The sequence below is a fragment of the Rhipicephalus microplus genome, chromosome 2 (genome assembly GCF_043290135.1).
Source record: "Rhipicephalus microplus isolate Deutch F79 chromosome 2, USDA_Rmic, whole genome shotgun sequence".
NCBI classification, from domain to species: Eukaryota; Metazoa; Arthropoda; class Arachnida; order Ixodida; family Ixodidae; genus Rhipicephalus; species Rhipicephalus microplus.
The window spans coordinates 254917034-254930542 of record NC_134701.1 but is presented as its reverse complement, the minus strand read 5'-3'; the positions used below and the strand labels follow the sequence as shown (position 1 = coordinate 254930542).

Sequence of the window (13509 nt, the reverse complement as noted above, 5' to 3'; positions counted from 1 at the left end):
ACAAGTGAATAAAGCTTGCATTGAAACACGGCTGCGAAAGGCATGGTTTGTAAGCTACGCCTACGAACATTTTCATTCCCGAAGCGTCACTAGCACAAGTACAGTTCTAGCCGCTCCACTCGGTGACGGATATGAGCTCATTCCCCGAACTTTTCGGTGTTGTTTTCTAAACGCAGTTGAGCTCGGAATACACACCGCAGAGAATCAGCATATGCGTGTAAAAACTCAGCTGCATTCGACCTGTAGCTCATGTGCTCGATATTGATGGAAAGCGCACATGCACCTAAAGCAATCAGTTCCTCTCAGAGTCACGAGGGCTTCGCGACATGTAACTACGCAGCACCTTAGGGAACAGTGATCAATGCTGTCGTGTGCTGTCGTCATTTCTTGACGTAACACTCAATGTGTAACATATTGAGCACGCCAAAGACACGTCTTCTTCTTTTTCTTCAAGCGCCTTGCTGATGATCACCTTTCGTCATCAGCAAACAGCAGCCAATTGCACTTGGCGTAACGTAGGTGAAACCATGTATGAAATTACAAAAAAATTGAAGAGGCAAACACCAAATACAAAATATGAAAAACGAGAAATAGCATAGTAGAGAGGAAGAAATAGGTAGAAGTGCAAGATAGAAACCAAGTTCTCTATAGAAAATGATAGCTCAAAAGAAGAAAAAATGACAGGAAGAAATAGAAAAAACGAAGAGAAATCTTAGGTATATAAGTTAGTGTTACTAATTTACTCTAACTATACAATAATTCATTAGCACTCATATATTATCACTTTTATTTTTAAATATTTTTTTCATTGTGAATCCTGCAGAGTGGGTGTGAGCCCTATGTATGTAGGCTATGATCATCATCATAATTATCATCAACAGTAACAAAATAAAGCTTCCCCGCCCAGCACTTCTTGTTCAGGCTTGGTAGTCCTAGTACGAAGCTGCCTTCGATCTTTAACGAAAGCTATTTTTTCTTCTGCTTGAATGTGTGGCATCTAGAAATGAGGCACGCCCTCGGAACAAGCGGACGGAGTAGACACGGTCTGACCCAAGCCAAGCAAACACATTTATCGAACTAACTTCACAATTACAATATCGCCAGCCGAATGATTATATCGCTAGCGATCAACACGCTAAAGCAACCTTACACAGTATTCTAATACACTACATTAAACATAAGAACAAACACAAGGTACCGCGAAGGCGGCGCCACCAACGCTTTACTCGCCACCTATAAACTCACTGCAGGAGACAATCATTCCAGTCAACCGCCAAAAAGACTAGCCGATCATCCCCCGAACGCCACATAACTTCGACGCCAGGCATCACTGCTGGCGCTACCGCGCTAAGCATGATGATGAAGGTGGTGATAGACGCTCGCGAGCCCAGTACCACCTATCGGTCGACGGCTGTTAACCCTGACCGCGGCCTACTCGCGGTACACGAGTGCGCCACGATGCGCTAACGACTTTATAGAGGGGTGGCAGCACCTCCACGTATGGTGCTTGCACTTGATGTCAGACAAGTTCAGCCTTTAGATAAGTAAAGAAATGTAAATGCAGTGATTGTGGATTGAGAGACGTGACAGTCCGTCTGTATATTCTGAGATCTTCATTACTCGATAGTTTTTATCTGTCTGCACGACTTGCTGCACTGTATGATGGAGAAGCTAAATGCACAAACAGTGTAGATCGGTAGATAATGTATGAGCTATTTTCGCAACAACAACGTTTTTCGTTAGCAGTAGGTCTTTTTATCATTTCGACAGTTCGTAATCCAACAGCCATGGGCTAACTCACGAAACAACAGCCTTGTTAGGAGGCGCTGCAAAGCGGCCAGACACCAATGACGTTGCTCACGCATGCGTACTGCACCGAAAGTTGTTTTTCCGGCTGCTGACGTTGGCGCTTGAGATGACTCACATCGAGATGGTCTCGCACAAGAGCGGTCCCTAACTTTGCATTGCCTGTGAAGATGCGGCAGAATGAGTACAATTTCATAGTTCTTAAGCGCGCGTTAGTGAAAGTCTGCTTGTAGTACACGATTTTCCTTGTATATGTAACCAAACAAGCCCAGCGCGCACAGCGCTGATTATGCCTCCGCCTCCGTCAAACTTTCTTCTCGCAAGGTTGCTCAACCGGAGAAAGAAAGCTGCAGTCTATTTGCATCCATTCATGCTTGCGAAACAAGCTCCTACTTTAGAAACTCCCATGCATGCTAACGTAGCCTACCGTTGGGAAACAAGTTAGGATGCCTGCTGAACACCCTATTTGTAGGTGAGCCAGCCCGCCCAAGGACAACGTAATCAGCGGGTAATTTGTTCAAAGGTTTGAGTGGTTTCTACATAGCTCACACTGTTTTTCTGTACGCTCAACGCTAAAACAACATTTACATGAGCATACTGGCAAGCACTGTATGAAATATCACGAGGCTACAAACACAACAGAGGGTCCCTAGAGATGAGCAGACTTCGAGAAGGCCTTTTATTGACAGCCAGAAAAAAAGTAAACTTTGCTTGTTTGTCGAAAAATATAGAAGCATCTTTCCGGTGACCGCGCATTCGCGCACGAAGCGGGCTCCCTTGTTCAGCTGGTTCAGAGGACGCACTTCGCTAAACAGAATCTACACAGTACAGCTACGATAAGAGCCAAACATATGAGAGCCCAAGATACGAGGTCGGAAAGGGGCGAAGCGGACAGGACATCCGAGCGGTACAGCAAAGAGAAGACGCGGCGGGCTGCAGAAGCCAGATGCTGATTCAGAGCCACGTTAGGTAAACAACGGACCCGTCCGCATGCATAAACGCGAATTTTCTCACACCTTTCTTGCTTATCTTTATTATACAATGATGCCTCACTTCGCTCGACCCCACGCGCCCCCCTCTCTTGCGTTAGCGCCACCTTCGCTCTTATACGAACCGTGGTCGGTCAGCACGCTTTCCCTCTCCGCTTTGGACACCTCTGAATTCACCATCCACGCCTGCGCATGAGCAATGCAAACAAGAAGCAGACGGCATTTTCTTTCTCGTATGCGTCGCTCGAAGCACGCAGTGGCACACGCAACTGCATGGCTATGGGACGAGACAGCGCGAACAGCTTCTTTAATTAAAACTGTCTCGGCAGTTGGGTGGGGGGGCGAGGGCGCGCATTGTTTTCGTTAACGATTTGCAAATGTGCGTCGCGTAATGAGAGGGGGAAGAGGAAGGCCCTTCCTAAGCCGGTCGACCCCCCCGGGCTGCTCGTCATCACGCGTTCCTCGTTGTTCGTGTCCACACGTTCCGGCGGCCCGCCATCCTGCCTTGCCTGCCGGCTATGCGCACGTTTATAGTGTCACTAATGGAGACCATCTACAGCGTCGGTTATTGCGCGCCAGCACCTAATTCGAGCGGCATGCGGACACGGCCGACGTTGTTGCGAGCGCACACCTTCCCAGCGTGGGGCGTGGACAACACGGAGGCGACGACATGGAGAAGCATAACGCGCAAATCTGGAAGTTACCACGGACTCGTTGTGGTACAGGACGCGCGCGCGAATGGCCCACCGTACGTCACCCGGCAACAGGCCGTTGCGGACGTCATAAACGGCTCAGCGTTCTCGCAGGCAGGAACTCTCGAGGTAATTCCCCCGGCTACAAGGCTTCCAGATTAGGAGACACGACGCTGACGCTGTGTTGTTTAGACACGGCCCAACGATGTTTGCTCTGTAATGTCTCTACCGTTCTTTCTGCGTTTACTGCCATTTCTTTTGCTATTATTGACTGAAGGCATGGCTTCTTTCGAGTCAGACGTGGAGAAGTACAGTTTGACCACGTACAAATCACATTCTGAGTAGTCCCGAGATTTCTTCTGTATGCGCTGCTGCAATAAAGATGTATATATGAACAAGCTCACGAAGTCATCGCAGATAAGTACACGTAATTGTTGATAATCACATCAAAGCAATTGTCAGAGATAAATGCAGAATTATAACCAAAAAGTTTTCTGCATTCGTTGTTATTAAGTGACACGCATGAAAAAGCGTAATGCAGGGTTAAATTTTGAGCGTCTATACATCAAAAATAAATCGTACACTTTCAAGTAATAATTATTTCAGAACTTTTGTATTTTAGCTATAAAGTCTATGTGCCATCCGAAAAGCCCTGATCAGCTTTTCATATTTACCTAAATGGGCGTCGCTGCTGACGTGGCCCACGCAATTCAGTAAGCGCTCATGCTCAATGTCAATCTGCCTGTCAGGTTAAATGTATTCATTCTACCTGTGATTATTACCATATGAAGATAAACAATGTCCCGCCAAAGGTAGTCTTGGTTTTGATATCGGCTCATGCGATTGTCACTTATATACACGGGCAAAGAATCGATGTGTACGTCCTTCGCTTCCTGTAAATTTTCGGCGCGCGACAGTCGTAAGGAAAAACAACAACACGGGTCTAAAATTAGACAATACCGAGGGCAATGTTACACCAAGTAGCACTTAGTGAAATGACGAAAATGAATGAGCACAAAGCTACGGCGAGCTTCGACCAATACTACTGACGTTGCCTTCTTTTTTTTTTCCTCAGGAAGTATGCTTATCTCCCGAATGAAATTTTTCAATCTCGTTCTGGCGAGCCTACATATTTCACAAGTATAGACGAGGCAGCACTGCATGGGTGCATGCTGAAGGGGAGGGGGTGGCAACGCCGTTCTGAATACATCGATCCCAACGATGAACCCAATACAAAGTGAAACAAAACCTCCAAAGCTCGTTTTATACTACCCGGCGCTTCGTGTCTTCTCAGAACATTTTCTTCGTTCTTTCGTCCGAGCTTCCATCGATTGGCGCGCATTCGCATTCATTTAACACCCTAGACAATATAGATTTTACCGAGAAAAGCAGTCAGCTCTCGAGCCGACGATGCCAGCCCCTTCTCCCTGTGCTCTCCTCTTTCCCCCTGCGCAACTCGCACTCCGGTATACATGCGCGACCCACGCCCGCCCGCATCGTCGCTTATCAGAGTGGCACGAATTTCTCAATACGCATCGAAAGGCACGAACAGATAATAGGTAGCACAACGTGATCGATCTGTCCTTCAGAGAGCTATAGCTAATCTGCGTGTGTGCGTACATCGAGTGAGTGTGTGTGTGGTGAAGAAGGGCATGCGTTTGTGTTGTAAATGTCTGGCAAGCGCCGAAGGCTTCAATGAGTGCCTAGCTTGAGTGTACGTCCGTATATTGGAGGGAATCGGGGGTAGGGTAATAGGGAGGGCGGGAGGAGCATACTTGCCGGAAACCATCGATCGCGCCAACGCCGTCCGATGCTGCAAACCGACATTCATACACGCCACACCCGTAATTCGCTTGATCTTTCACGCCTCAAGCACGGCTACAGCGGAAGACGGGGAGGGGCCCCAAACATTGAAGTTTCAAGGCGAGGAAGGCGTGCGGAGCGCGAGATATCGTCGTCGCTACCATACTTTTCTCCGCATCTTCCTTTTCGTGTTTCTTGACTTCGAACCCTCGTTCCTTGTTTCCTTCCTATCTCACTTGCATCCCCTTACCTCCTCCTCCTCCTCCTCCTTTCAGTCATTGATCCAGCGAACATCCTGGCACCTAGAGAGGGAGGGCTCGTTTGCTGTGCGTGCGCTCACACAACTGCTCTTTTCCTGGCTTCCTTCCCCATCTTTCCGGCTCCTCTAATCAAGGCACCGGAACCGTCAAAGAAACGCTTACGCCCTCGCTTTTCTCGGAGGGAAAAGAAAATGAAGGGGTGGGAAAAACATGAGGTGGCTCCCAGAGAAACAAAAAGACGGAGAGATAGATAAATACTACATATTAATACCGATGGAGAGCGTCAAAAGTGAGTAGAAGTGAAAAAAAGAAAGAAGGAAAAAGGAAAGGAGGCCACATATTGCGTTTCGCTCAGCGAGTGTAGCATGACGTCCCCTTTCTCGAGGATGTTTGATTCCGAGGTATGAAATATCTCGAACAGAAAGAAAAAAAGAAAAGAACGAGAGCTTGATTTCCCGATGCCTGTAATACTTTTCTCTCGAGTGTGATATACAGGGAGCGATTGGAAGTTCGCCTAAATATTGTGAATGATTAATGGTTGAAGGCGCGTGAGGCAGCTCGGAAAATTATGTGAGCTCGCCGCTGGAAGATCTCTGTGCTGATCTTTATTGCAAGCTCATAAAAAAAACGGGAAAGATATTCCTGATTCAAAAATATTTATAATACGTTAGGTTTACTCCCGCAAATCTTTTTAGGAAGTTTTACCGATTACTCGCAAAAAAAAAGAAAAGCTTGCGTAAGCGGTTTGCTCAGCATTCGGTGAACTCAATCGATTTGCAATTCAAGTTCAGTAGACGAAGGGTACAAGCAGGAAAAGTTGTTGTAAAAGTGCAAGCTTGCGTATTTCAGTGTGAGAGTGCCAACGAGTTGATATGGAAAGTAAACTATCACTATAACTTCTAACAACTAAGTTGTCAATACCAGCAGCTGTGTACGAATTTAGTCATGCTAATTAAGGATTTGGAGGGCCTAGTTTGAAGGCGCGTAATGAAAAATGAAAATGCTTCTAGAACGGTAAGCAGATTGTCTCACTGAACTTGTCTCAATGATTGTCTCAATGCCATCAGCACATTATGAGAGGTCCTTGAAATAAATGCATTTTGGTGTACTTTTGTGCAGTTGCTATCTATGCCATTTCAATGAAAATGCCGCCTTCCCAGACGTAAATGGAGCATGATCGGAGGTCAGAATTCAATGGTCGTTGTTATTGGTTGTGGTCTCGCAGCAAGCAAAATTAAGCTAGTGCACATAGCCAGTACTTACCGCGCTAACGCTGTGATTCAATGTTAAGGTTGAAACGATGAAAGATAAAAAAAATCATGCGCAGTTCACGGCGATTACAAGGCATGATAACCTTCACGCTGTAGCAGCGTGCAGGTCATCTGCCACTCTACATAAGCTGAATACATGGACAATACATGGGAGAGTGCTGCATCACAACATGAAGGCGCACAAGTGTACGTCATGAATTGCAGTAGGGAAGTTACGATTTACGCTGTACGGAGCAGGAATCATCAAGGAACAGGTCCGAAGGCTAGAAATCATTACTTTGGGAGAATGTCCTTCTCCACTAATCAACTAAGGTGTTATTCCGACGACTCGACACTGTGCGGCTATATGAAATTACAGACGACACAGATAAATATGTACAGTCGGTCGCAAAATAATATGGGTCACGCAAGGTCATGCCGTAATTGCCGTTTAGTCGCGAGCTGCCTTTTGCCTATACACCATTGTCCTGGCGACGAATGCGCGGCCATAGCTATGCCGTCGACAGCAGACGGCGCAGACGGTAATTTCGGTGCACGCTCATGTTGTCCACATTTTCACAGCACATCTAATGTGGTGGAATTTCACCTTGTGTGGTAAATAGAAAAATTATCGTCATCAGCCGGCACGCACTTTCTTCTTCCTCTTTGCTTCGCTTCCATGCTCCGGTTTCTCCGGTGTGGGGTGCAATATCCATGAGTGAGAGAAAGGGGACAGTAAGAGAAAGAAATAACGATAGAGAGAGAGAGAGAGAAAGCGACAGAAAAAAGCAGACATTTTTGGCGGGAAAAATCTATTGGTGAAGCGAAATTCAAACCCACGTACACGCGATCTGAAAGCGAGCGCCGTAACCGATCGGCTATCCAGGTTAGCTAGAACAGCTTAGGATAGCCATGTATTGTGTAATATAGGAAGGGGGGTGCGAAAGGCAAGGGCTGGTGGGGAGGAGAGAGAGTAAACCATTGTATAGAAAAAAGGAGAAGGAAAGACAGATGATGATAATGATGATGATGATAATACCTGGGTTTTTATCCCAAAAGCCACGATATTATTACGAGGGACTCCGTAGTCGAGGATTCCGAAAATTTTGACCACCTGGTGTTCTTTAATGTGCATTGAAATCTCACAATACATGCGCCCCTGCCATGTCACCTCTATCGAATTGCGACCGCCGTGGCGGGGGTCGAACCCAAGACTTCCGGGTCAGCAGCCGAGCACCATAACCGCTATGCCACCGTGGTGAACGAGAAGCAAGAGAAACAAGCGTAGAAACAGTGAGAAATACAAATACTAATATACACATTTTATTTGTGTGTGTGTATACAAATATACACACATACAAATACAAATGTGAGAAAGAGGACGGAGAGGTAAAAGCATAGCCATGCTAAACATAGCTAAGTCGCGCAAGAATGGGCCATGGCTATGCCATGGCCCATTCTTGCGCCGCGACTTAGAGCATATTACGCCATGGCCCATCCTTGCGCGACTTAGAGCATACTATGCCATGGCCCATCCTTGCGCGACTTAGAGACTGTACGCTATTAAAGCACACGTTTCAGGTGCGCTTGAGCCTAACAACGAGATTTTTAATTATGGCAGCCTCGTAAATGCAATCGGCATTCAAAGGCCGATTCATCTGAACGTATCTAACAGGCTCACGCTGACAATAGAACAAGTAACCAAACCCGATTCATAACTTCACTGACTAAACGTCTCGGATGTTGGTTATGAATCGGTAGCCAGATGACGTGATTAAAATATATACTCTGTCGGATGATACGACGCGGAGATCTCATTTCCTGCCAGGCTCAATGAAGCACAGTTTTTTACCCAGCGGTTACCAGATGAGTGTGGGCGGGCGAAAATTTAGGAGTTACTACGGAAAAACAATCCGTGAAGAGTTGAATGTGATGATAATGTATTGGTTCGCTAACATACCATCTCGTCATTGCGCTTCAGAGTCGTGCACACTGCGTCTTGCATTGAGTTCGCGCGAGCTCCTTACACCATTGGAGACAAGTAACTATGAGCCACCATTCCCTTCACTCAGTATTTGTAATCTCGCTGGTATGATAAAAAAAAAACGATCTACCTTGAGACTGCGAAAAATATAAGTGACATCACTACCAGTGACTTGGTAGGCGATGAAGTTGAAACAGGATGACAACCGATATGAAACTGCATTTTTTTTCTTATTTCTCAAACAATCTACATAGAAAGTAGAGAGCGCATCAATATGTACTGCACCTTTACGCTAAATTTGCTTGTTTATAATTACGAAGGGCTCTGTGGACACTTAATAGTGCAGGTGCCAAAGAACCTCTGCATCGAGAGCTGTAGACTTCTACACGACCCTATAAGATCACGTGACAAGTGAGAAATGCCGCCGAGAACAAGTCGGGGAAAGCAACCCACCAAAGCCGGAAGCTCCTCTCTCTATATGGCTCGGCTGGCACTACCAACAACAGCATCGAAAGCCAAGCGTGTGACGCATGTACTCTCAAATATTGCTGACTGAACTTTTTTTGCATAGCCTCCGCAGCATTTCAACTGATACATGAAATGGGGCATAAAAAAAAAAAACAAAGGGTTCCCGTACTATGGGAGCCCTCTCGCTTTTGGGAGATACCGGGCATCGCTCGGAACCTTGTTTCGAAAATAGGCGTTCATATCTGTGTCTCTACGTGGCTTGTCTTTCCTTATATATTGTTCCTGCCGCGCTTTCAGTCTGTTCTTGTATCACAACGTCTCTACAGCGTGTTTAGCGCCAAGCTCACCTTGGGCCCTCTTCCAGTCGATGCGAGGCGTCGGGAATCCATCAGCGGCGCAGTGAAGTGCTGCGATGCCTCCGAGGACCACCTTACCATTCGACGGCTCGGTTGTCCACATGGGCGGCACTGGGAGAGAACTGGCGCAACATTAGCCAGAGCCATTCACAACAGCCCACTGCGTAAAATATTGCCACCACTATAGAAAATATTGCCACCATCCCGACTGCTCAAGGTTGTAAAAGAACGAATCGTAAGCTGCTTACGAAGTCCGGCTTCAGCATTTTCTGAGATCATTACACATATTTTGTGGTTCTACCCTTGCATAAAGCAGACTCGATGACACTACCTTCAAACAGTGGGTCTTATTGCCGTGAAGAGAACCAACTGATGGCTCATTACTCAAAAGGCGGACTCATTGAGGCCTACAGATTGACCTTCTGTCTTATGTGCCAGTAATGGCCATAGATTGAAGTATAAATATTTGTCCTGATGACTGAACTATTGAAATAAAAAAACAAATTCCTCGGCAGTACTTCCTCTCCGTCCCACGAAATCAACGTAATTTCTTCAAGTTATAACAGTCATCGTTTCGCAATACCTGTGGTCATTATGCTCTAACTCCATTCGTCACAAACACGCTCGCGAGAAAAATTATTTGTCGTCTAACATATACCTTTTTCAGGATATCATTACAAAGTACTATCATTCCTTTATTACAAAAAAATGTGTCTCTGTTCGGTAGCAATTTGCGAAACACATACTACGCTGAATACTGAGCTGTGCTATTGTACAGCAGCTGGTGGTATGAACACCATACCTTTACCTCACGTGTAGGTGCCACACTTGTACATTATCTTGCTTTTCTCAATCTCATTCTCAATTCCTTACAATATTTGTTATTCTTATTTATATAAGACCAAAATTATATCTACACACTGCACTGTCGGCTGAAACATTTAATAAGCATACACAAATAACTTAGTACACCAGTTAGAAAGAGCAGTCATGCATTGAGCTAGCAGTACGAACAGCAGAAACCTACGAAGACATTCTTGCTCTCTCAAACTCAAACTAGTGGTATTTGAATAGAATTCAAGGCTTCGAAGGCTTCTTTACCATGGTACTCTAAAATAAAGCATGATCATAAAAAACAAGTCCGGTCCAAAAGAAGACCAGTCCGTCCTTATGCGGCTTACAAACGAGATCGTGAAATATATCATTGCCGTAACACACTTCTAATCAATTTAAACGGATACTTGTGTATGACGTAGAGACATACGCCTAACTTATAAAACTCATTACTAAAGGACGAGAAATTTGTCGAAGGCTTCCAGTGAAGTCTTGTTGGAGAGCTCGGCGCTGTTGTAATCCGATTGAGTGCCGCGGTATGCTATCACAGCTCGTTCATATTTTATACTCCTTTACTAAAAATTCATGAACGCATGAAAAAAAGGCACACATAGACGCGCACGTAGCAGTCACATCATCGTCAGTGTTTATAAGCGAATACACTTTTCTATCGCAGCTGAATATAGCATAAATATAAAAAAAGGCTTCTTCACTCCAACTTTTTTTTTTGCTCGCTTGTGTGTAAACTGATAACTCTTTCTCGGACTCAAGTTCATTATTCTTAGTCAAAACCGCCTTGGACAAGCCATAAATTCTGTCCGGCCTTCGTCCTAATCTCGTAAGCACCAATCGAACGTTTCTCATTACATCCCCGCGAAGATGGAGGACACTATTCTTCGTCTAAGACGCCACAGTGAAAGAAGAAAAAAAAAGACACGGAAGAAAATAAAAGACATTCCGACAGGCGAGCGACGAAGGGAAATGAGAAGGGTGCTGAGAACAAATAGACGACGCCAAAAAAAGTCAGAGGTGAAAGGAAAGGAGGCAAATAGGCCGGCCGCATGCAATGCCACTCGGGGAGGAGCCTTTGCCGCGTGGCATTCGTTCGTCCATCCTTGTTTATCTGACGGCATCCAGGAACCATTATCTCGGCTCCGGCCGAGTGAGCGAACGCTGTTGGCGTCCTGCTGCACGCACGCACACACACATGCACACGCGAACAGATCGAGCGAGCCAGGCGGCCGCCGAGCACAACTCGCCGCCGTCCACTTTGGCGCTCCAATCGATTGCGTGGCCACAAAAGCTCGTCGCCCCGAACCACCAACACCGAATGCTTTGCAGGGGAACAGGAGGAGGGATACTATAGGGAACGCTACGAGAAAGGGTGAACTGTAAAAGGGTCGGGGAGTGCAGAGGTGGGCGGAAAGGGGGTTTAACGCCACTGAAGACCAGGAAATTTGGCAATGTGGTATAGAGAGAGAGAGAGAGAGAGAGAGAAATGAAAGCCAGAGGTGTTTAGGCAAGTCTGGAAGATTAGGAAAAGTGAGAGAAGATTAGGGAGAACAAAAGGACCACTGCACGAAGAGGGGACTGGAATGAAGTAGTCGGGAAAGCTTCAAGTATACGTGCAGAGTTTGCGCAACAAACGGTGGGAGAGGGTCGGGAAAATGGGGAAACAAATTGCGATGAACGATGCAAGGAAATATGGGAGAATAAGCGAGACAGCGGCGCGAAAGGGGAGGAGAAGAGAATGTGGAAGAAGAGGAGAGCGAAGAAGACCGGCAGTCTTGGTCGCACCACCTACGCACAGACGGTGGCATGTCTCGCACGAACGCGCTCAGATTTGTGTCGATAAATCACCGCACTTTTGCAAACCACGTGTCTCCTCGCCGGGCTCTCCGAAGGATAGCTAGCCCCGCCGCCTTCGCCTCCTCCATTCTCTACGGTCCGCCACACTGGCCGCCCAACGGACCACGACCGGGAAGCTGCTCGGAAGCGGGAAGGGACAAACGCTGTTCTTGTAGGGCTCAGCTTTGGCTAGGACCCGCCGTGAGTCGTTGGTCCTAGAGTCGCGACGAGCGCTATCTGTCTGGGCATCTTGACGCGTCACTTGCTCGGTCAGCCGAAGTTGCGAAGAACTGCGGGGCATACATATACGCGTGAAAAAGGCGGCAGCGCGAATCGATAAAGAAAAATACGCTGGGACGTAGGAGCGACGACTCGAAAACGCCGTCTCATTTCACTGGTTGCGGCTACTTTTTGGCTGAGGGCGTTGATCCTATATCGCTAGTTTAGAGAGAAGTAGGGTACGACTGATGGAGATAGAGGGAACTTGTATATGAACCGCCATAATTGGGCTCAAACGTTAGGTTAAATACAATTAAACACGCGAATAATGCTATCGATGAGTTTTGTACAAATTAGTATAGCAGTACAGTTCATTCCTAATAGAAAACGTTCTGAAGATTCATGTCCGAGAACCATTATAAGGTCAAGACGTGGGACGTAGCGTGGAAGGCCTAAGAAATTCAGGACAATCTATAGAGTTCTTTAACTTGCACTTACATCACACCATACATGGGTGTCTAGCATTTCACCTTTTTAAAATGCCACTGCTGCGGTCAGGATTGGACCCGCGTCATTCGGATGAGGAGTCAGTTGCCGCAGCGACTAGATCACTGTTGGAAAACCCGGTCCACTGTTCAAGCTCTCTTTAGGCTTAAACAGTGGATCATGAAATCGTAGCGGCATTGATTATTCGAAACAAAATCCTACACTAGCACTTCCCGGGATTACATACTGAGAAATACCCATCAAAGTGGACGGGGATTGGTCTGCCGTCGTACATCGAATGGAAGGGCATTGGACGCGTCTTTTAATATTGTGGGTTCCGATCCCACTGACGAAAAATGCGACTTTTTATTTTGTTTTAATTGTTTTAGATTATCTTACAATTACTGCAATATGTTCAAATAGCAATAATTGGCGTTTTCCATACTTTTTCCAGCTACTTGACTGTTGTATCGCTGACGTTTTCTACACTTTTGCCAGATTAGTTGACTGTTGT

At 46.3% G+C, this 13509-nt stretch overlaps 1 protein-coding gene across 1 annotated transcript in view; it reads right to left on the bottom strand.

Annotated features, from left to right (window-relative positions):
- The window catches only part of LOC119169268 (cell adhesion molecule Dscam1-like), a 269223-nt gene that overhangs the window by 47691 nt on the left and 208023 nt on the right, over positions 1-13509 (bottom strand). Inside the window, exon 11 of the mRNA XM_075880053.1 lies at positions 9600-9719. Within this exon, the coding sequence (XP_075736168.1) occupies positions 9600-9719 (120 nt within the window). The remainder of the gene's footprint in view (positions 1-9599; positions 9720-13509) is intronic.